We start from the raw sequence: 20,022 nt of genomic DNA, 5'->3' as shown, positions 1-20,022 counted from the left end.
TTGTGGGCCGGTTTGTGTTGGGCTTATCATGTGTCGATGAAGCCGGAAGTAGCTAAGGGCGGACCGGGTCGTCCTATTGTGTTCTTAATTATAGGGAATTGAGAGGCTTTCCCGCCGTTTGCGAGAGCCGGCGACTCAACTTGGCCACAGGGTAATCCGTCCGATCAGGTTGAAGGTCAATTGTGAACCCAATCAGACGAAGCCACGTCTCAGGTTTCACTTGCTTAACCTCTCGTATATGGGTGGTCTTTTAAACGGCAAGAAGTTCAGGGATTTTGGCGGGTCTTTTTCTACCATTGAATGCACCCTTTTATTGTTTCTTGCCCTCGTCTCAAGAAAGGGGAAAATAATCAGAGGCCATGAAGGAGATGGAGATGGAGACGGAGAAAGACATGGAAGCACCTCTCGATTTCGAGCTTGAAGATCCTCTTCTCAGTCCACCTGTTCCCACCAAAAAGAGGTTTAAAGAACCCGTAACCTTCCATTTGTTTGCCTCCTTTATTTTTCATACTAAGCATCAGATATTAGGGTTTTTTATTGTGTCTTGACTCTGGAAATGAAATTACTGAAATCTAGGTTTTTGCTATAGAGGACTCTTGTAGATAGCGTTGACCCTTTTGATACTTCTGTATTTGTTTCGCAACATCTGCTTTGGACGGAGTATTGATTGTTTTTCAGTGAAGCCAAGCAAACCGATGGATTTTGTTAATACTCAGAATTATTTGACAGTAATTTTAGCACCCTCAATGGAGGCGATTTATTCCAAAGCTTCATTTTTATACTGGACTACGATTTCTGACTTGGAATGAATTTATACACAAATTTCGCTAGTTTCTGAATGATATCTCAGTATGAGGCATTGAGTATCTTTGTTTGTAAACACTGCATAAATACATTTTATTTGAAAATAAGCTCCAATGCACTCCGCTAGATGACTCGACTATATCAGTTGTCATAGTTGGCCCTGTATATATTTAATTTAATTAAATTTTTTTTTTGCAGGGGCAAGGGTATTGGTTTGGACGATCTTCTTAAAGACTTTTTCAAGGAGAAAAAGAAACGGAATGAAAGGGAGTTTAAACGGGCAAAATCTCGCATATGCTATAACTCAGACGAGGATGAGGAAACTGCTCATTTATCTGAGCTTGTTAACCAGTGTCAACAGAAAGTAGGATGATTTTACTCATCTAAGGTTGATTTTCTATCTGCTTTTTGTTACAATCAGTATAAACGCTGACTGGTATTGTTTTGCAGATGCAAGAAATTGGCGATGAACATGAGATCCCTTTGTGGGGTCTACATGTTTTTGGAAATCAGGTTTGCTTTTTTTTTTTTTCTTTGCTTACTCCTTGCTTGCCCTCCTCCAAAAACTCAAGAGAAGTTTGACATTACCCACTTCATGCTTAAGCTGTATTAGTTATGAGGGGATAATGACTAAGTCAGCTACAATGAATTGCAGAAGGCTCCCCCACTGCCCCTAGGTTCCCTTGAGCTTCGCAGTTGCAAACTTTTACAGTCCTTACTGAACAGTGAGCTCAATTTGGTGCTGGGCCTGACTGCTGAGAAAGGTACATAGTTTCCTTGTCACTCCTTTGATGAGAAACTGTATATGCATTTAATTAATCAAAACTGTACACGGTTTGATTTGCTACTGCAATTTCTTATCTATCTTAACTCAATAATACTTTTCCTAGCAACTTCCATCTATGTTGCTATCTTTTTCTTTAGCAACCAGTTACTGTAGTTGATGGCTTTTCGATTGCAACGTGCAGGAATGAAATCTGTCTGCTCTGTGGAACTCTAACTGATCTATAAATTAGCTGGCATGACACTGTGTTAGTGTATTTACTAGGTCACAATATATCCTTCAATGGGGGGGGGGGGGAATAGATCACAAGAAAAGGATAGAACACTTGGATAGCATTAAGAGGAGGAGCACAGTAATTTACTCAGATTTTCACTCCGTTTGTTGTGATATGTAATTGTGAAGGTACTCTTGTCGTTGTTGGTTTTCTGTTCAATTGCAGGTCCTTACTACTTTGTGTAGGATTGCCATTGTCAAAACTCAAAAGGTGAAATTGAAATATGTAGCAGCAGTGCTTTTATAACATATTCTAGTATCAGACTCTTAGTAGGAAACCACTAAGAGTTTAAGACTAATTACATCTTACAACTTAAAAGTAAATAATGAAATGACACAACCACGCATAAACTGAAACTATACCACTTAAGACACACACACACACACACAACGATAGGGGGACTCCCCCTATCGTGTTTACACTTTAAAACATAAAAACAAAATACAATATCTTAAGTTGTTAAGTGTTGATGAGAACATTATTTTGAATGAATGCATGAAACACAAGACCACTTTAGTTTCATGATGTGAGAGCATGTGACCTATTTTCTCACACCTGAGGTGTAAGCCTTGAAGAAGCATGTCCCCTTAGCTTTCCTTAAGTGAATATGCCTTGCATGTCTTTTTCAACACTTTTTCTCTGTTTCTTTTGTTTCCTCATTTTCTCTTTTCTTTTACTTTGGGATGTGGGTAAGTTGAAGCGATGGTTGGTTCAATAATCATTTCATCTACTGGTTGACTCAACCTTTTGGTTCCCTCTTGGTTTTCTACTCACAGATGAGCTTTCTTCACTGCTCACCCACTTCTCATGGCTTATTTATTCCCTCATACATCTTTGAATATTATTATGCCTTGTGCATGTCAATGTGTGTTTAATGGCAGGCATGATCTGTTTAGAAAATGCTGCTTGCTCAGCATGAAAAACTGCCTAGTTACCTTTAACTAACTGCAAGTAGCGAAATGCTTCTTGCATTCATATGTCCAACTTTACAGATCGGTATTTGGTTCTTGTAATGAACATTTATTGTGTTCATGATTTTATCTTAAAAGATTATAATCAGCTCATATCTATCATATTACATTCTCTGTAATTTTTTGCAGGAGAAACCTTTTTTGAGGGATTATTGATTAATGGCTGGCTCTCAAAACTGGTTTTTAGGTGTGGACATGTGGAAGAACACCTAGCAGTTTGGACCTTTAATCTGAGTGTGTATTCTTATTCCTCTCTGTGACTCTATTACTCTAGTTATCTGGCATTTCATCTTATCTTTATCTTTTCATTTCAGTGTTATATTCCTCAAAGGAAGAACTGAGAGCATCTGGATGTGACTTCTGGTGTGCTATCCTTCCATCAAGAGATGAGGTAATTTTGAAAAGTTTGTTAGAAAGTCATCTGTTAATAAAAAATAAAAAAACCATTGCGCCATTACCCCCTACTTCGCAGAAGAGGCTGTTTCCAAGTTTTGAACCTGCAACAAACAGGTTGCAATAGCAACTTAACTGTTGGGCCAAGGCTTGCCCACTAGAAAGTCATCTGTTAATAGATGTCATTATTCTCTGAGTTCAATTCTTTTGTACTCAACTCATTCTTATTATGCTTATACAGGCTGAGCAACCATCACTTAAAATAGACTGGTTTCCTAGTTCCGTCAATCTAAAGCAAGCTCTTGAAATCTATGGGTATCTATTGGATTCCTCATCTGTTGTTTCCTCCCTTCCAGAAGTTGTCCATGCTGGTCAGTTCATTAACCTATAATGCCTTATGTGTATGGTAGACCATTTGCATGTGTAGACACTACCTCTTCTATAGATAAATTTACTAATTCAGTGTAGAGGAGATTTCAAAGGCAACTTCATGATTTGTGTTCTGGGGTTATGAACTAATTTTCTTGAACTGAAAAATTTAATCTTATATTGATTTTTAAAGCCACATGCTTTCATTTGCTCCGATATTTGTGTTTTAGCTGGGGGTTTCTATGAGATATATGGTGTGTGGACATCAGCATGAGTGTCTGATGTAGATGCAGACACGAAATGTTGGACACTGCAACCCCCAAAATCCAGAAACCTGAGGTGCTTTGTCCAAACAAATGTCTAGCTGTGTCCACACAAGTGGACATATAACCCACAAGAGGAACATGTAATCCAATCTGATTGCACCATGTGCGGTGTATACTTTTTAAAATTGTTTGAAAAGTCAATTCTGTTTGAATAACTTGGAGCAATGAAACAAGGAAAAGAGTCTTTATATGGTGGGCCACTAGATTGGACATGTGGTTTATCAAGAGAATCCTACTCTATCCAAAGGTTGTAATCACCATATCATCCCCATGTGGCATAAAGAAGCACTATGCCAGACCTTTTTTTTGTTGTCTCCCCTCCTCCCCCCTCCCCCCCAAAATTTCTTTGCCAAGAACAATCCCCTCAATCTATTGTACTACAAGTATCGTAATTTTGCCTGCTGGTTTAAAATACTCAAACCTGTCTTCAGATTCTGATTGTCGAGGTCCACCCCAAAATATTAGATGTTGGATCAAATTTCTCACTGCCTGTTGTGGTGTGAGGTATGCTGCAAGAACTAATCTGTTGAAAAACTCCTTATCCTTTTTTTGGAGTGTGTGTGTATGCTTTATAATAATGCATTTTACCTATTTGTTTTGTTGGATTTTACGTTTCTTATATTGTTTCCATTTCTTCCAGAGGTACATGGTCCATCTTTTCAACTTCAGAAGCTGAAGAATTTCTTGGGGTTATTATCTCCCTTTTTTTGGACCGTCAACTTCAAGGCCTATATTCACTTTTGTCTGAATGCATGGTGGCAATTGTCAGTTACTTCGAAGACCAAGAGTGGAACATTAGCTGTGCAGAAGTAGCAAAAGCTCTTGCTTCCAGGTTGTCAGTTGCAACTTACTGAATTTACAATTTGTTTGTTTTGGGGATTTGGATGGGAATCTTGCTACTAAAGATGGTCCAATTTTTTTTATTAAGGTCCATCTGATCTTGCAAAGGAGACTTAAGACTTAAGAGGTTCTCTTTTGCCTAGTTGAATTTCTGAAATTTGTTTGATTCAACTGGACCAAGTAAATGAGTATTGATGGATGAATTCTAATTATATCAATAATCACAGAAAAGAAACTAATAAGAACAGAGAAGTCCTGAAACTCTCATGTTCAGGGAGTGGCAAAATTCAGTTACAACTATAATTGATTAATCTTGAGAGAACATCATGGTTATAGCGCTTATATCTGCTTTAAGTTTCTTATAGTTTAGGATAATGTTTGGCTCTTTCGTCCAGAAATTGTTATAATTATAAACTTTGCAGTTTAAGTGACAAGTTGGAAAGGTAGACCCTCTAATTTGTGGCTGCAGTTGAGTTATGAACTTATCACAATCCTACTCATCCATTGTTTACAATGCCTTGATCTTGCATCTTCATAAGACTTCATGGGGGGCTCAGGGTTCAGCTTGACCCTTGTGCCTGTAAAAAAGGGGACATTCTCCCTGAAATAACTGAACACACTGAATACAATTTACCTCATGAAAACAAATCTACAAACTAGAATTTGCCAGTTGCCTCATTAACTTATCCCCTCTGAGATGATACACACTATTAGGATGATGGTTATTGCAGTAGGCATGTGTCAGTGCAAATCCTGTGCTCATCTGCAAAAGGCTCCTGTTTGCAAAGTATTTTGCCATGAAAGAGTTTCTTATTATAGAACACATGAGTGTAGGACTTGGGAAGAGATGGAGCACGAGTTGAAGAACAAGTACCTATTGGAAAATATCCAAAGGAAGCTTTCCTTCGACAAGATTGCTACCAAAAGGACTTTAATTCTGAAGAGAACTTGACGTAGCCATCTATAAATTCAGTTTGCAAGTTGGAGAGTGTTGGAAGTCTGACACCAACAATGTTAAAGCACATATTGAGCTCATTTTGCACCATTAAAGGAAGAAATGAAGGAAATAGTTGAGGAGGAGCCTATCACTTTGGATGAGCTGACAAAGGAGAATCTAGTTTTCCTGCACAAGTTTGATTTGGATTGTAAAAGCAAAGAGGAGACAATAATTGTAGAGGAATCAATAATTCAAGGTGAAAATCATGTTCTTTGCAAGACAGAAGATTTTCCTTCACTTCAAGAGTTTGAGCCTATTGTTTAAAATAAAGATGAAGAAATCCAAGAAGTATGTGATGACAACGTTGCAGAATTCAAAGAAAGCAACTATTGAGGATTATACTCACTGCAATCTTGGAGCTAAACCAGTTCTGCGCAAGTCAAGGAAATGAAAGACAAACCTGCGGCGGGCGCTGGCTAGGATGGTGGCAGGAGATGACAATAGGAGACTTTAACAGTGTCATAGGCTTGCAGAAATGGTGTAAACCCTTGTACCTACTATACATCTTGCCCCATCTTTCCCCTTTTATATCTAGGTAATGTTTACTATAGTCTGCCACCCATGGAATCTTTCACGCACTGCCACCTAATGTCCCACATAGAAGGATGATTTGGCAGATCCAACTGCTGAATAGGAAGAACATATTCTAGATTGTTTATATGTCAATTTTGACAACAAAGGTCAATTGTTTTATCACCCATGTATTGACATCTTTTTCTTGTGTTTTTTAACCATCCATTTGTTTTCCTAAATGCAATGAGTCTTCAAAACTCTATACTGCCACATGGCCAACTCTGATTGGATTCAAGATTGACAGGTAACCGGGATATCATGGGGTACAGTTGTACACAAATGGGCCCTAACTGATCTACCAAAATGCGTATATTGGGTCCAACCACCTAACGTCCTATAGTCAGATTTAATTACTATTTATTTAAGAAGTATTATGTTTCAAAACAATACTTTGCATGTAACCCTAAGCATATCTATGTGTTTCTGAAGCGTTTCCGCGCATATCTTGCGTTACTCTGACACGTTTCTTAAAACCACCCTCCTGATACACTGATCAATACTCGACACCTTGGTTGTAGGGTCTAGTCAGAGTCCTATTCCTTATTTTTAATTGTTATGGAAGTGTTTAAGTTGGTCTGGATTATGTCTCTATTAGTCCAGTCTTGTTTCAAGTTGTTTTCTTCATTATTTTATAGTATCTTAGTTCGTTAATACCACCTCCAAGGTAATCTATTGGCTGGAGGAGCTTTAGGCTTAGTTTGAGTTCTGTTTTGAGACTTTTATATATATGTTTGTAAGGTGCTACAGCTTTGCACACAAATTTTATGAATAAAAGTTGGCTTTTGTCTTTTGGTTCTGTCAGATTCAGAGCTTTTCTGTTGTGCTGATTCCAGAAGGCTTTGGTATTGATCCTTAAATTGCATATTCTTTTTTCTTCTTCTTTTTCTCTTGTTAGTCCGTAGGTTTAATAGGTCAGAATTTTCTCCTTTATTCCAGTGCATGCTTTTCTCTTTCAATTCTGGTTTGTTAATTAGATCTAGTTCTGTTTCGCTGATTCCTATTCTGTTGAGCTTTAAATTTGTCTTCTGAAATCTTTTTTAAATTTCTAGTTGAAGTTCAGTTCCAGAATTGCTATTTCTGGTTTGATTTCAGGTCTCCTACCTGAAGTCAAACTCTACTAAATCTTCAGTTTGAAATATGATTTTTAAGTTCTGATTTCAGTTTTGGGTATGGTTCTAAGTTCTGAATTTGGTTTTGTTTTCAAAATCTTAACTTGCCATCAATTTCCAAGTTTCCTATTCCTAGTATGATTTCTTAGAAACTTTTATTCTGATTTTTTATTTCGACTCCTAGTTTCAGAATGCTATTCTGTTGTTATTGCTGATTTTATACTGTTGCTTATTCATTACTCATTTACTCTGATCATTATCCATTGCTGTTCCGAAACTGAAGAATTCTGCTATCGATTTCTGGTTCTTGAGTTATCCTACCTTCAGTAGGATTCCTTAATAGTTGGTGATCTGACTGTTGGATTGCTCTTTATTTTCTGATATTTGAGTTCTCTTAAAAATGCTACATAAAGAACATAAGCCAGATGATAGAACTGCTCATTTTTTTTATCAGAAGCTTGTGATTTAGTTTTTGATGCAGCAAGGAGGGGAAAACAATTCTTAATTCTGGTTGTTCCTTTATCTTGCGATTCTAGAAAACTCTTGGTTTTCTAAACCCTACTGTTTGGGTGGTTAGAATTTTCCATTAGGCTACCTTAGTCCTAAAGAGGTGGCTCCAAATTTTCTAAATCTTCCATTTGCACAATGTTTGGTTTTCTCCACAAACAATGTCACACAGAAATGCATAGCTATGAATGAGATTTCCCCCAATATCCAAATAGTATGCTTTTGCAGATCTGTAGAGATGAAATTAGATGGTGGATCAATGATTAATCTTGCTAGTCATTGACAAACTGCTTCTTGGATTATGGTTGCATGTTCCATGCAGACCTAATCTATGTAAAGTATCTTCTCTTTCGTGTGTATCGGACATTAACCATATTAGAGTTGAAAAATTAATATGCTAAATCATGGTAGAAAATGTTCACCTTGTATCTGTTACATACTAACCTTGAGATAGAAACTTTAACGCCCATAGGCAAAGATAACAGTTAAACTCCATTGCTAGACGCACATGCAGGTCTTGAATATTGAACTATAAGACCTTTTGCATAATTCCATAGAATATTTGAGTCATCATTACATTGTTTTGGGATATATGGCAGTTTCTGCTTCAAGTTCTTAGTGATTTGTGTTTTTGTTACAAATTCAGATTGCCGAAGGACTTGAATTGCTTGAGAGTCATGGAATGCATCTCAGGAGTTGACACTCGTATTAAGCAGCTTAAACGTGAAGTTGCCTTTCAAATTCTCATTAATTGTCTTGATGGAAAGGTAACTTATTTCACGTCAAAGACCAAAGGCATATTCACCTTCTGCCCCTATAAAAAAAGGGCATACCCAGTGCACAAGGCTCCCGCCATTGTGTGGTCTGGGGAGGGTCATAATGTACGCAGTCTTCCCCCCTCTTTATGGAGAGGCTGTTTCCCGACTCGAACCCATGACCACTTGGTCGCAATGGAGTAACCTTCTGCCTCTATGACGTGTGAAATATTTTTGCTAAATGAATTTTTCAGTGCTTATTCACCTTCTGCCCCTCAACATTTTCCTGTTCTTTCACTGACCAACATTTAACATTTTTGTGTGCCAATTTAATGTTCTCACCCCCTTCTTTTATGCACATCTGCAAAGGGAATTTTTTTTTTAAAAAAAAAAAAATCTGGTTAAAATCATCTTTTTCAGTCACAGAGGATAAGAACATAATTGCTAGAGAACCAATCATACTTCATGCCTTGTCAATTTTCTTTTGTTGTGGCTCACATGTGGAGAAAAGCAACTTCACCATTGTGTCTATGCTACAAAAGTCCCTTGTAAAATAGAGCTTCCAGTAACAAGACATCCTATTCCAGTTGATGACAGATACTTTCATTTCTGGTTGATTTTCTAATTTTCATCTTCTATGCCATGTTAAAAAAATACAATTTATCTCTTAATTCTTTGTGACAGCTTACAGATGCAGAACAAATCCTTGCATGGTTAATGTCAATCGATATGAGAGATAAAACCTGTGATTATTTCAAGGTGTATATTCACTTAGCTCTGGCAGAGAATTGGCTATTCTCCAACCCTCTTGTGGAAGAGAAACCGTTAATTCTTGAAATGTGGGGTGCTTTTCTTCGGAATTGTTCCTGCCAAATTACCAACAGAGAATTGAGTTCTTATGCATCAAAGGTGCAACATAACCATCTTGCATTTTCTCTGTTTAGATAGTGGGTTTCAGACTATAAAATTTATTTTAACCTGCAGGTCCGTAATAAAGCTTCTTATATTCTGCAAAGCACCATCCACTGAAAGGGACTGTGATTAAGGTATTTAATATTTTTCTACTCTTTTCAGAATCCTATCATTCTCCTCTATTTTTTAATTGTAGCAGGGGCAATGCTGCTAGGATTGCTTTTCAAGTTACAGCTGTTAAGTTGGATCTTAATTTTGGGGGCACAAATTATTAATGACAAATTTCTGCTAAACCTGAATTGACTGTAATTATAATTTAGCTACATACTGAGAATGGCAGAAATGCTTGTTTTTTCGTCATTTCATTTTAAAAAAGAAAAAACTATTGCTGGAACCTATATTGTGGACATGCTTGTGTTTAAACAATAAGGTAGTCTCTCCCCAGTCCCATCCCACCCCATCACTTAAATTCTTGTTATAATTGAAAATGTTAGAACTATGCAGCATGAGAATTGATAGGCAACTGGGGATTTATTGAATTATAGCTCTTGGGTGAAAAAAGGAGGAATTTATAAGCAATTAATACTGAAAAAAAATCCATGTAGCCTGTTGTAGGGGATTCAGCAATATCAGAATGAAAAATTTCTTTTTAAAAGAGCCAATGTGTAATCCTAGGATGGGGATTGTATGTTGCAACATATCCAGGTCCCTGCAATTCCCTTGGTACATGCTGATCCAATACCCAAGCCATTCAATCTGATAATTTCTAGAGTGAAATACAAACAACATATTTGGCTAAGCTTCTCGCACCCAGCCTATAGGTGAGAAGCTGATTCTAGAAATGGCACATGTTTGATGGGATTCTGGTGCTTCTATTTCTGGGGACAGAATCCAGCTTATAGCAGATACAATTAGATCATTTTGTATGGAATCTTAGCTGCTAGAAGTACCATAATCTCCAAATGCCCCAGTGGGGGAGGGGTGCTTATGGTGGTAAATATTCTGAATGTAATAATCTTATTTGGTATACCCTTTTTATCACCAGAAGCTGGCTTCTAGAAGTCAAAAAGCAGAAGCTTGAAAAATCTGGCCAAACATGCACTAAACCTTCATGATGGTTTGGAAGCAGAGCTCTCTCTTGGATGATATGGTTCATCCCTATGCTGCACCCCGACATTCGCTAAGCCTTCATGATAGTTTGGAAACAGTGCCCTTCATTGGATGCTTTGGTCATCTGTCTGCTGCAGTCTTTGGGACTGCATGCAACAGAATTGTCTGCTTCTCCATATAGGAGATATCCTTGAATCATAATAACAAATTAACTTGGACTAGCACATGGTTTCATTTGTATTTGTCCACCATGCCCTAACAAATGTTGGTGTAGTCAATGTTTCAGGGAAAGTTTGAACATTAACTTGATTCCATTGTTAATGCAGGGAAGTCTAGCAGAAGATTTATGAGACCCACAAAATTAGAGTGACATATATAGTCTCTGATTTACACAAGAAAGGTTGTCAAGCAGCAGGAGCCTCTAAAAACACTTATGTGGAAACTTGCTGGTTATAGCTGCTTCATGGTTTCAATATTAATTAGTTGGATCTATACAAAATTAATGTGTCCTGTAATTAAGTTTGGGCCCCTGGGTGTTTTGCCATGCATTGAAATTTTGAGTTCACCATCTCCACTAATTCTGGTAGGGTAAAACCAGAAATACAACTTGTAACACAATTACTGTTCCTGTTTGTCTATAAAAAGTTGATTTTTCCCCCCTGGAAGAGAACAGAGATACGTTATTAACAAAGTGGAATAATGATACACAAGAATGGCTGGGAGGAAGACAAAAACCCCTACCTGGACCTCAGATATCTACAACCGCCGATGTCTCTGAATATACTTTGATAGACCTCAGTAAGCATATCCTCCTTATCCTCAGTGGAGATTATTTTTCTACCGCCCAGGGGGTTGTGTTCAAGAGCTTGGATAACAAATCAGCTGGCTGGTTACATTCCCTGTGTATACGTTTAAGGGAGGATCAGGAAAGGAACTGAAGCTTTTTTATATCATGCAAGAGTGCTCAAGTTACCCAGGGAGTCGTCCTTTGCTCCATATTATATTGCTCAGTATTGAGGGAATCAAACTGAAGCATAAGCAACATCCCTTAATTAAGCACTCATGAAGGCCTACTTGCAGAGGTCAGAGCTCATGAACTGTGACCCATTCGGGCTGAGCATAAGCTGCAACAGTAAACACAGAGATGCCACTACTATCGCGAGCTACAATTCCATAGCCACCCCCCCCCTTCAATCAACTAAGTATGATCCATCAGAATTCAAGCATAGCCAGTTTGGTGGAGGACAGGAGGGGGGGGGGCTAATCTTGTTCAAATGAGCTTGCCCTCTAAACATTACTCATCATCCTTTCTGCATAGCTAGCGTGCCTTAAGGGGGAGAACCACAACCCCAAAAGAACAGATGTGTTACAGTCCAGCTCAACCACCCTAAAAGATGATCGTATTAAGGGGAAGAAATCTTTCCGCTTATAATCCAAGACACTCTTCAAAGCTGGTAGATGTGGGATTGGGGGACACAAGAGTTTAAGCGCGTGACATAATTCCTTTTTTTTGTTTTTTTTTTTTTCCATAGAAACGAAAAAAATTAAGAAAATAAAAAAGGAGATACCAAGGATAGATATCACATTTCCAAAAAAAAAAACAGGACAGATATCACATTGGAGAACATTTTCCAGTCATATATCCACTTTGAGATGGTTCGAAGTAACTATGTTGGATTCAGCGAGGTATAGTTGAAGAGGATATGATTTCGACACATCCACAGGTAACAAAAGGAGATGTCAAGGACAGATATCATACAATGCTTCCAAGATATGTTTAATTTGGGATGTAAAAGAAAAGAATTAAACAAGTTTTGAAAGCTAGAAGCACAAAGGTATTCAGATCTTAACCCTGAAGGACCAAAACAGCTAGGATTCTTTTTGAAAAATCATAGGGACAAAAAAACATACGAGTCAATCTCCATCTCTTTATTACAAAAACAAGAAAGATGATCAAATTTTGAAAACTTAAGTAACTAACTCTTGATAGAAACAACATCACTTATCACTTTCTTAAGAGATTTACTTTGGAAGAAAGTGTCAAAATCCGTATGGATTGGTCTCAGTTGCCATGAATGTGTTATTTTTACAAAAAATAAATAAATATCAAATATCTACAAATCTAAAGGGGAGAGGATCTACATGGGCATGTGGTAGAATCCCACTCTTAAGTCTTGACCAATCGGGGCATGAGAGGGGGGCATTGCATCGTTGGTCAATAGAGGAGCCCACATGTCAGGGAGGTGAGAGAAAGAGTATCCAGAGAAGAAAGAATGTCAAGGATTATACCATAATTACCATTTCCCAAATCAAAATACAAGTTCAAGAATTTAATTGGCATAATCTTTGAAAGGGGAAGAGGGAAGAGGGTAGGAAGAAATATTCATGTATATATGACCTTTTGAATATGTGAAATATTTAGGGATATGAATTATTTTCGGATAAATTTCAGAGCCACATTAATAATAATAATTAAAAAAGAAGGGTACCCAGTGCATGAGGCTCCCACCACTGGCGACTAGAGAGGGTCACAGTATGGATTCTGATCCTCTACTGCCACTTGCCCGTCCTGTGGGTGCGCTTCCTCACACAGGTAGGAGTGCAATGACCGCCTTACCCCACCCGGGCAGGGTGCTCGGGAAGTGGGTAGGGCGGTCATTGCACCCTTGCCTATGTGAGGATTGAGGAAGCACGCCTGTAGGACGGGCTGGCAGCAGTAGAAGATCCAAATTGTTCACAATATGGGGTTTAAAAACAGGAAATGCCTCCAGCTTTGTAGGTTAGTCACCTACAAGGACCTCCAAGTTTGATTGGGTCTCGTGAAATAAAATTTTTGGGTAAAGGAATGCCATGGTTGTGCACTGTGGTGTGTACTTGCGCCCAGACGCAGTCGGGTACAAAATGACTGCCCCGCCCCCATGAAAAGGCAGGGATGTGCCGACCATTTAGCACCCAGATGTGTCTGGGCACAGCAACACGCCACAACGCACAACCAGGTGGTGTTCTTTATCCCTATTTTAAAAAAAATAAAATTTAAATGGGTAATGCCCCCGGCATTGTTTGATTCCAGTAGATTGATGACCCCAAATTTCTACGCTAGATCCAGTGGTCCAGGGCCAGGCTCCAACCGATCTATCAACTGGAGGCCTAGGCCCACCTCAAATTGGCCTCGCTTTTAGTAGTTAGTACTTAGTACTCCTCCTCCATAAGACCATAGAGTGTTCGGAGGCAGGCTCCCATTCTAGTACGTGAACGTATGAGAATGGGTTTCAACCTTAGTTAGTAAGTTTGGGTACGGCAAATGAACAGGAACGAATACGTTCGGCAATTAAACGAACTAGACGGAAATAATACCTTTAAAACATCCGGCGTAATAAAATGCATACGGAAATAAAACGATACGAGTTTAATATGGCCGCTCTATAAGCAAAAATACGGGCATATATTCACTATGTAATAGACATGCACCACCTAATAAACAAAATAAAATCATAAAGACAATGATTTTATCAAAAAGAAACCTCACAACTAAAATGAACACAATATAATATCCTCTATTACATCTCATAAGATTATCATTTAATCAAAATATCAATAAAAGTATCTCATTAGACCAAAAAAAACATTAAAGACAGTGTGTTCTAAAACTTATCACTAAGATGAGCTCACATCAATGAACTCATCTCTAAGATGAACTAACATCACCAATGGAAGTTCATATACCGTAGAAGCAGGTTAAAAAATTTATAGTCATATGTAGAGCTCAAATGACCTGCTGGCTGCTGCCAAGCTTGTGCTTAATGGTCGACTACTTCACATGGCATTAGAATTATAGTCAACGATCAATTGCATAAAATAGCAGTTTTGTCAACTCATGATACTCGAATCATATTTGTTTATGAAAATTTTGTTCCTTGAATTAAACCACACAAAGATGAAGCAGAGAAAAAAAGCAAACAGTGATAAAGAAGAGGAACGACTTACTGAGACGAAGAACAGAGAGCCTCAGATGGAGTGCTCCCACCAGGCCACCACTACAATCGCCGCTGCAACTATTTGGTGAATGGAGACGGAGAAGAAGAAGAGGAACAGAGCTTGTCCGCCTCTGTAATCACCGATTTACCTAGCTGCAATTAAGCGGCCACCTGAACTGAAATGAGAACGGAGAAGAAGAAGATGAATTGCATGAGGGCAGTAGCCAGTAGGTAGCTAGGGTTCAAGGAGAAGAAGACCAGAATTGTATTATGCGAGGATTTTGTTTTGCATTTTTTTTTTTTTATGTTGTGAGTTTTTTTTTATAACAAAACTAAACTTAAGTTAAAAAATATTAAACACGTTTAATTTCGTGTGTAATATGGGTGCACTTAAAAAACGTGGTTTTTACCATATATACGAAAATATAAGGTAAAATACGTTTTTTTTTTAATTAAATGTTCGAATACACATATAATATACGAACTTACTAAAGTTCCAACCATCCATATGGCATCACTATGTATGGGAAAATGAACGAGAATATGAACCCAACTTGAGGGTTAGGGCAGGGGTGGAATGGTCATTGTGCTTCCATGTTAGGGGCACTACGAGAACTGGACCGGGCAGGGAATTGCAGGGATAATGATCCGTTGACCAACATGGCTTCGTTAGGTTCGGATAGTAATCTGATTTTAAAAACAGGTTTGGATGAGGTTCGTCACTTTGCTTCGGGAAGCCGTTAGACTATTGAACTTGAACCTCTCTCTTCACTTCCCGTTTTGCCTTTGAAGAATCCCTTCTTCTTTGATTCAAAACTTCTCCTCTTTCCCCTTCCCAATCTTTCTCCTCCTCTTCCTCTCTCTGAACAGGAGAAAGTGAAAGAGAACTAAAGAGACACGGTTATCGAGAGAAGAGGATCTGATTTATTCTTCTTCTTTATCTTCCTCCATGGAAGGGTTTTTCGTTCTTGATTCTGAAGACTCTGAGGTTGCAGGTAATCTTTTCTTCCTTATTTCTCTCTGTCTTTCTTCTTCATTTGAAATAGTCTCTCTTCATCTTAAGCTTCCTTCCTTTAGCTCCACTTTTGTCTGTTTCGGACATCGTAATCTTACGAACTCCGATTTTCCCTCTTATCATACACTCACTTGCTCTACCCAGTTCTTCATTTGCATAGATTTAAGTTCAAATGACACTTACCATTTTGTAGGAACGTCTGATTGTTGCCTTCTGGAAATTTGTCTCACATCATATTTCTAGGGTTCGTTTGAAGAGCTCATTTTATCAATTATCCATTATGTTTAGGGTTTGTTAGAGTGACTTAGAAAATTCGTGTCTTGGTTACAGAAAGAACGAGAGGAGAAAAAATGGCCAAGAGATCTTCTTTGGGAAATGTTGTGATGAAGAGGCTCTCTGACATAACCAACTCGCAGTATAGACCCAAGTCCCCTTTCCAAAAAGAAAAACCCGGACCTGTTTCATTCACGGTTAAAGAACAGATCGATAAGATCTTGAAGGTATTCTACTTACGCTCTACTGTTTTATAATTCCTGTTCTCTTTTTGCCCATCTCTTGTGGTGTGGTAGCTTTTGCTTTGTGGGAATTTCTCATACGGACATGTGACTCAGGAAAACATGGGGCTGTTGAGGCTTCTGGAAGAGAAGAAGTATCCTTTTTCATGATCAAATTATTTCCACTCACCTTCCTTTTGCAGTCTTAATTCTTTTTTTCTTCATGTTATATTTTTTATTGAGTCTCCTTAACCTTAGTTGGTAGCAAAATCATCGAATTGAGTGGGGTTGAGTTGCAGAAATTGCGGATGAATTTGCAGAAACTACAGCAACAGAATTGGCACCTTGCTCAGACCAATAGTCAGATGTTAGCTGTATGTTTTGCTTTTACTATTTTCAGTAATCAGTCTTGTCCCTCTGTCATTATTTTCTTGTTTATCCTTGATGTTTTGGAGTATTTTTTACAATTCAGTGAACCAAAAAAATCTATAGAAAACAAAAATACATTTTTCAGATGAACAAGCATCATCTTCAGATTAGTTTCCTCTAACATTAGTTTCCCAGGTGAGAATTCTTCTGGCAAACAATAATTGTTGAAGCCTAGGCAGTTTGTGGCCCCAAAACCAAAAATGAAATATTGTTTTATGGCAATTTGGTACATTTGCTTGAAAAAGGAACTTACTCCTTTGATGATCTTACTGGAAAATGTTTGGATTACCAATTTACACACCCTGTTCTTCAGCCTAAGATCAGTTTGTTAGCCCTAAATCAAAAACAGATTATTGTTTCGAGGCAATTTCTGCATTTACTCGAAGAAGGCTGTCATTCCTTTGATGGTCTTGTTGATTACAAGGTCCATTTGTAAATTTGCACTCCCCCCAGCCCACACAGCCTAAGCCTAGGCAGTTTGTCATTACTTTAATCATCTAATCATCCACTATTTTTCTTTAGAAGACACTGATTGTTGGTTTTTGAACATTTATTGATCGTATTTCTCCTATTGTGCAGGAACTGAACTTGGGTAGAGACAAGGTAAGATTTATGTAACAGATTTTTTCCCCAAAACTGAAGCCATTTTGTTTATACAAATCTGTAGTTTGGTAGTTATTCAAAAAAATATATTTAGTTTGTCTTTCTTTGTTTGCAGCGAAAAGTAATACATCATGAACTTGCATGTAAAGTAGCTCTGCTTACAGCCAAGAACCTAGAACTGCAGGTGAGGTATTCCAATGTCTTTTTACATGTTCCGTGGAGTATCATTCACATTGAATGACTTCAATAAATCCTTATTTTTGCAGGAAAAAGAGAAAAGGAGAACTTCTCAAGATACTAGCACCAAGGTATTACAGAAATCTTGTTGATGATTTATCTGCTGCACATTTTTAGAACTTGTCTCTGCTCAATCTTTTATTACTTACACCATTTTATGGTGTCACTCTAGGAGGGAACAACTAAGTGTGAGAAAGCATCAGGGGACTCATCACAAACTAATCTTGACAATAAGACTTGTAATCCAAATAGGAGGCGCCAATCAAGGAATCAATGTAACTGCTGGAACTTGGCCCTTGTCCTTGCTTTGATTTCTTCATCTTATAGCTTTTTTCTGTTTCTTACGTCATAATCGCTGAATGTCTTGTAGCTTTTGGATCTGTGACTGCTGCAACCCAACAAGGACCACAGAAGGAGAAAACTGATAACAAAAGGTTTGTTTTTTGATATTGTATTGTTTTTTTTTTTTTTTTTTTTTTTGTGTGTGTGTGTGTGTGTGTGTGTGTTATCTTTGTTACAACAACTGGGATAAACATCTGTCCTTTTTGCAACAGGCTTTGTTTAAGAAGGCAATCTGGTAGGTTCAAGTCTGAACAGCTAGAACCTACTGAAGATTTATTTGAGATAGATGATACTAAATTTCCAATCTCTCCACTGCTTGATGATCAAATGCATGAAGATGATGATACCAATTCACTGGAATCATCAAGTGGAAAATCAAGTGCACAGAAGTGTGAAACTCAACCATTCCGAAGATCATCTATAGGCAGGCCTTCACGCAAGGCCGCTGAGAAGGTGCAGTCTTACAAAGAGATGCCCCTTAAAGTAAAATTACGAAGATCTGAGTGAGTGGAAACAAACAACCCTACCCCTGTTTAGTAGGCACCGTAACCTGTCCTATTATTCTTTTCTACACTTTTCTGTGTAAGTAACCTGTGATATTATTCCCTACAAGCTACACTGTTTGTTTCGTCATCTGCAGATGGTGAACAAAAGAGTACCAGTAATGAACTAATTGGCCATCTTTTTTTGAATTCATCCAGCTGTGAGCATTTGTTCCTGTAAAACAGTGAATGTTAAATTTAGAAAAGAAACAATTCCTTGCTGTGGTTTATGATGCTATCAAGCATTGCCGAAACAAAATTTTTAACTGTCTGCTTCATTCTCCATTATTGACTTGAAAATGTGCTTTGTCAAGACTTTAACTACTAATCACAAGAAGAGGATAAACAAACTAAAGTCTAGCTCTCTGAGTGTGGTTTTTGAGATAAAAAGGTTGAAAATGTTGATATATCTAACAAGAAAATGTTTTGAAACAATATGGCAAATCATTAGATGAAATGATACAAAAGGGAACTTGTGGGAGTTACATGTTTTTTTGGGGGTCGGGATGCATTTAGTTACCTAAACCTAAACCTAAACATTCCTATTGGGGTAATCACACCCCCCACGCTACATTCCTCGGAGTCACGTGCATCTAGAATAACCAACCTGCTGGTTGCAATGTGCTTGAAGGTATATTGACAGTAAGCATAGGAAGTGCTTCCCCTGTTTTCCATCCTTTATTTCTGACTCAATGAAGCTAATATCTACATGTACATAGGAAGTGCTTCCCCTGTTTTCCATCCTTTATTTCTGTCTCAATGAAAAGCTAATATCTAACAACATACAAAATATCAGTTAATGACATATATATGCGAGAGCCGGCAATTTTTCAACAACAAATAACCTTTGTTTGTCCTTCAGTGGAATATTAACAAAAGTGAAAGATGATAACATATTATAAACAGTCAGTACGATTGGAAATGACTTCTAAGTCCACATAGATTGCTGATGAGACTCAATTCAAAATTTCAAATCTCCACTATCTGTCCATCCGTCTCTTACAATCCTTGTAGGAAGCCCTTTGCCTTTGCTTCTTGTAAACATCCTACTATGCCAAAATCCATAAAACCCTATATAAAATCTATTTGATGAACAATCATAGAAGCCCATCCAGAAACTCCATTACATGGGTCATAGGTTCTAGAATATCAAAATGGGGATATCTTGTGGTGGCATGCATGATATATTGTTTGTATTTATTTTACTAAAAGGAAGTTTCTAAATCCATTAAAAAACTATTCTCTATTGTTATTTTGTTTTTGTTATCTTCATGGTTCTCCCCTCTCCCCAAGCTTTGCTTTGTCTAAAGCAAAGGATCTGGTAGTTCTGGGAGAATACTTTAGTTGCTATATATGTGTTTATGGGAACTATAAGGGACAAGGGTTTTAAGAGGGAAGTATCTCTCTTTGGGGATATTTGGGGATATTTGGGGATGGGTTTGGGGTGCTTTTCACACGCGTCGAGCTGGGCGGTGTGGGTTGGTGTTGGTTAAATGGGCTTGAGTCTAGGTCCACTGGATTGTTTTTTATAAAGACTTAAGATATTAAACATTCATCGTCTCAAGACATAACCCTTCATATGGTTTGTGTGTCTCTTCACAGAGACACCCTCATACTTAGGAGAAGCCCATATTCGTGGATTTGGAATCTCCAATGGGAGAT

At 37.9% G+C, this 20,022-nt stretch overlaps 2 protein-coding genes across 5 annotated transcripts; both read left to right on the top strand.

Annotated features, from left to right (window-relative positions):
* The first annotated feature begins 318 nt into the window (after positions 1 to 318).
* On the top strand, positions 319 to 11,385 carry LOC122649486. Of its 3 annotated transcripts, none has more exons than XM_043842669.1 (13): positions 319 to 460; positions 1,003 to 1,168; positions 1,255 to 1,317; positions 1,463 to 1,568; positions 2,963 to 3,067; positions 3,148 to 3,224; positions 3,468 to 3,597; positions 4,347 to 4,425; positions 4,562 to 4,753; positions 8,594 to 8,714; positions 9,387 to 9,611; positions 9,687 to 9,748; positions 11,051 to 11,385. In XM_043842669.1, the coding sequence occupies exons 1-12, from the start codon at positions 360 to 362 to the stop codon at positions 9,729 to 9,731; spliced, it is 1,410 nt and encodes a 469-aa protein (XP_043698604.1). In that variant the 5' UTR covers positions 319 to 359; the 3' UTR covers positions 9,732 to 9,748; positions 11,051 to 11,385. The 3 variants fall into 3 exon arrangements, with proteins under 3 accessions (XP_043698604.1, XP_043698605.1, XP_043698603.1); XM_043842670.1 differs by having other exon boundaries at positions 1,460 to 1,568; positions 4,353 to 4,425; XM_043842668.1 differs by having other exon boundaries at positions 1,460 to 1,568.
* A 4,017-nt stretch (positions 11,386 to 15,402) lies between these two features.
* Positions 15,403 to 18,536, top strand: LOC122649959 (shugoshin-1-like). 2 transcript variants are annotated; one of them, XM_043843226.1, is made up of 10 exons: positions 15,403 to 15,698; positions 16,049 to 16,213; positions 16,325 to 16,362; positions 16,473 to 16,581; positions 17,216 to 17,239; positions 17,355 to 17,423; positions 17,506 to 17,547; positions 17,649 to 17,751; positions 17,847 to 17,932; positions 17,982 to 18,142. In XM_043843226.1, the coding sequence occupies exons 1-9, from the start codon at positions 15,648 to 15,650 to the stop codon at positions 17,921 to 17,923; spliced, it is 678 nt and encodes a 225-aa protein (XP_043699161.1). In that variant the 5' UTR covers positions 15,403 to 15,647; the 3' UTR covers positions 17,924 to 17,932; positions 17,982 to 18,142. The 2 variants fall into 2 exon arrangements, with proteins under 2 accessions (XP_043699161.1, XP_043699160.1); XM_043843225.1 differs by having other exon boundaries at positions 15,457 to 15,698; positions 17,847 to 17,910; positions 18,031 to 18,536.
* Positions 18,537 to 20,022: the final 1,486 nt, after the last annotated feature.

Source organism: Telopea speciosissima, chromosome 2 (genome assembly GCF_018873765.1).
Source record: "Telopea speciosissima isolate NSW1024214 ecotype Mountain lineage chromosome 2, Tspe_v1, whole genome shotgun sequence".
Taxonomy (NCBI): Eukaryota; Viridiplantae; Streptophyta; class Magnoliopsida; order Proteales; family Proteaceae; genus Telopea; species Telopea speciosissima.
The sequence above is the reverse complement of the archived record's forward strand: the minus strand, read 5'-3'. Positions and strand labels throughout refer to the sequence as shown.

Bases quoted from the DNA above. Each gene is read 5' to 3' on its own strand.
- LOC122649959 (XM_043843225.1), top strand. From the start codon at position 15,648: ATGGAAGGGTTTTTCGTTCTTGATTCTGAAGACTCTGAGGTTGCAGGT. The intron at 16,214-16,324 runs GTATTCTACTTA...CATGTGACTCAG, and splicing joins AGATCGATAAGATCTTGAAG to GAAAACATGGGGCTGTTGAG. The intron at 17,911-18,030 runs GTTTGTTTTTTG...TTTTTGCAACAG, and splicing joins GAGAAAACTGATAACAAAAG to GCTTTGTTTAAGAAGGCAAT.
- LOC122649486 (XM_043842668.1), top strand. From the start codon at position 360: ATGAAGGAGATGGAGATGGAGACGGAGAAAGACATGGAAGCACCTCTC. The intron at 4,754-8,593 runs GTTGTCAGTTGC...TTACAAATTCAG, and splicing joins GCAAAAGCTCTTGCTTCCAG to ATTGCCGAAGGACTTGAATT. The intron at 8,715-9,386 runs GTAACTTATTTC...TCTTTGTGACAG, and splicing joins TTAATTGTCTTGATGGAAAG to CTTACAGATGCAGAACAAAT.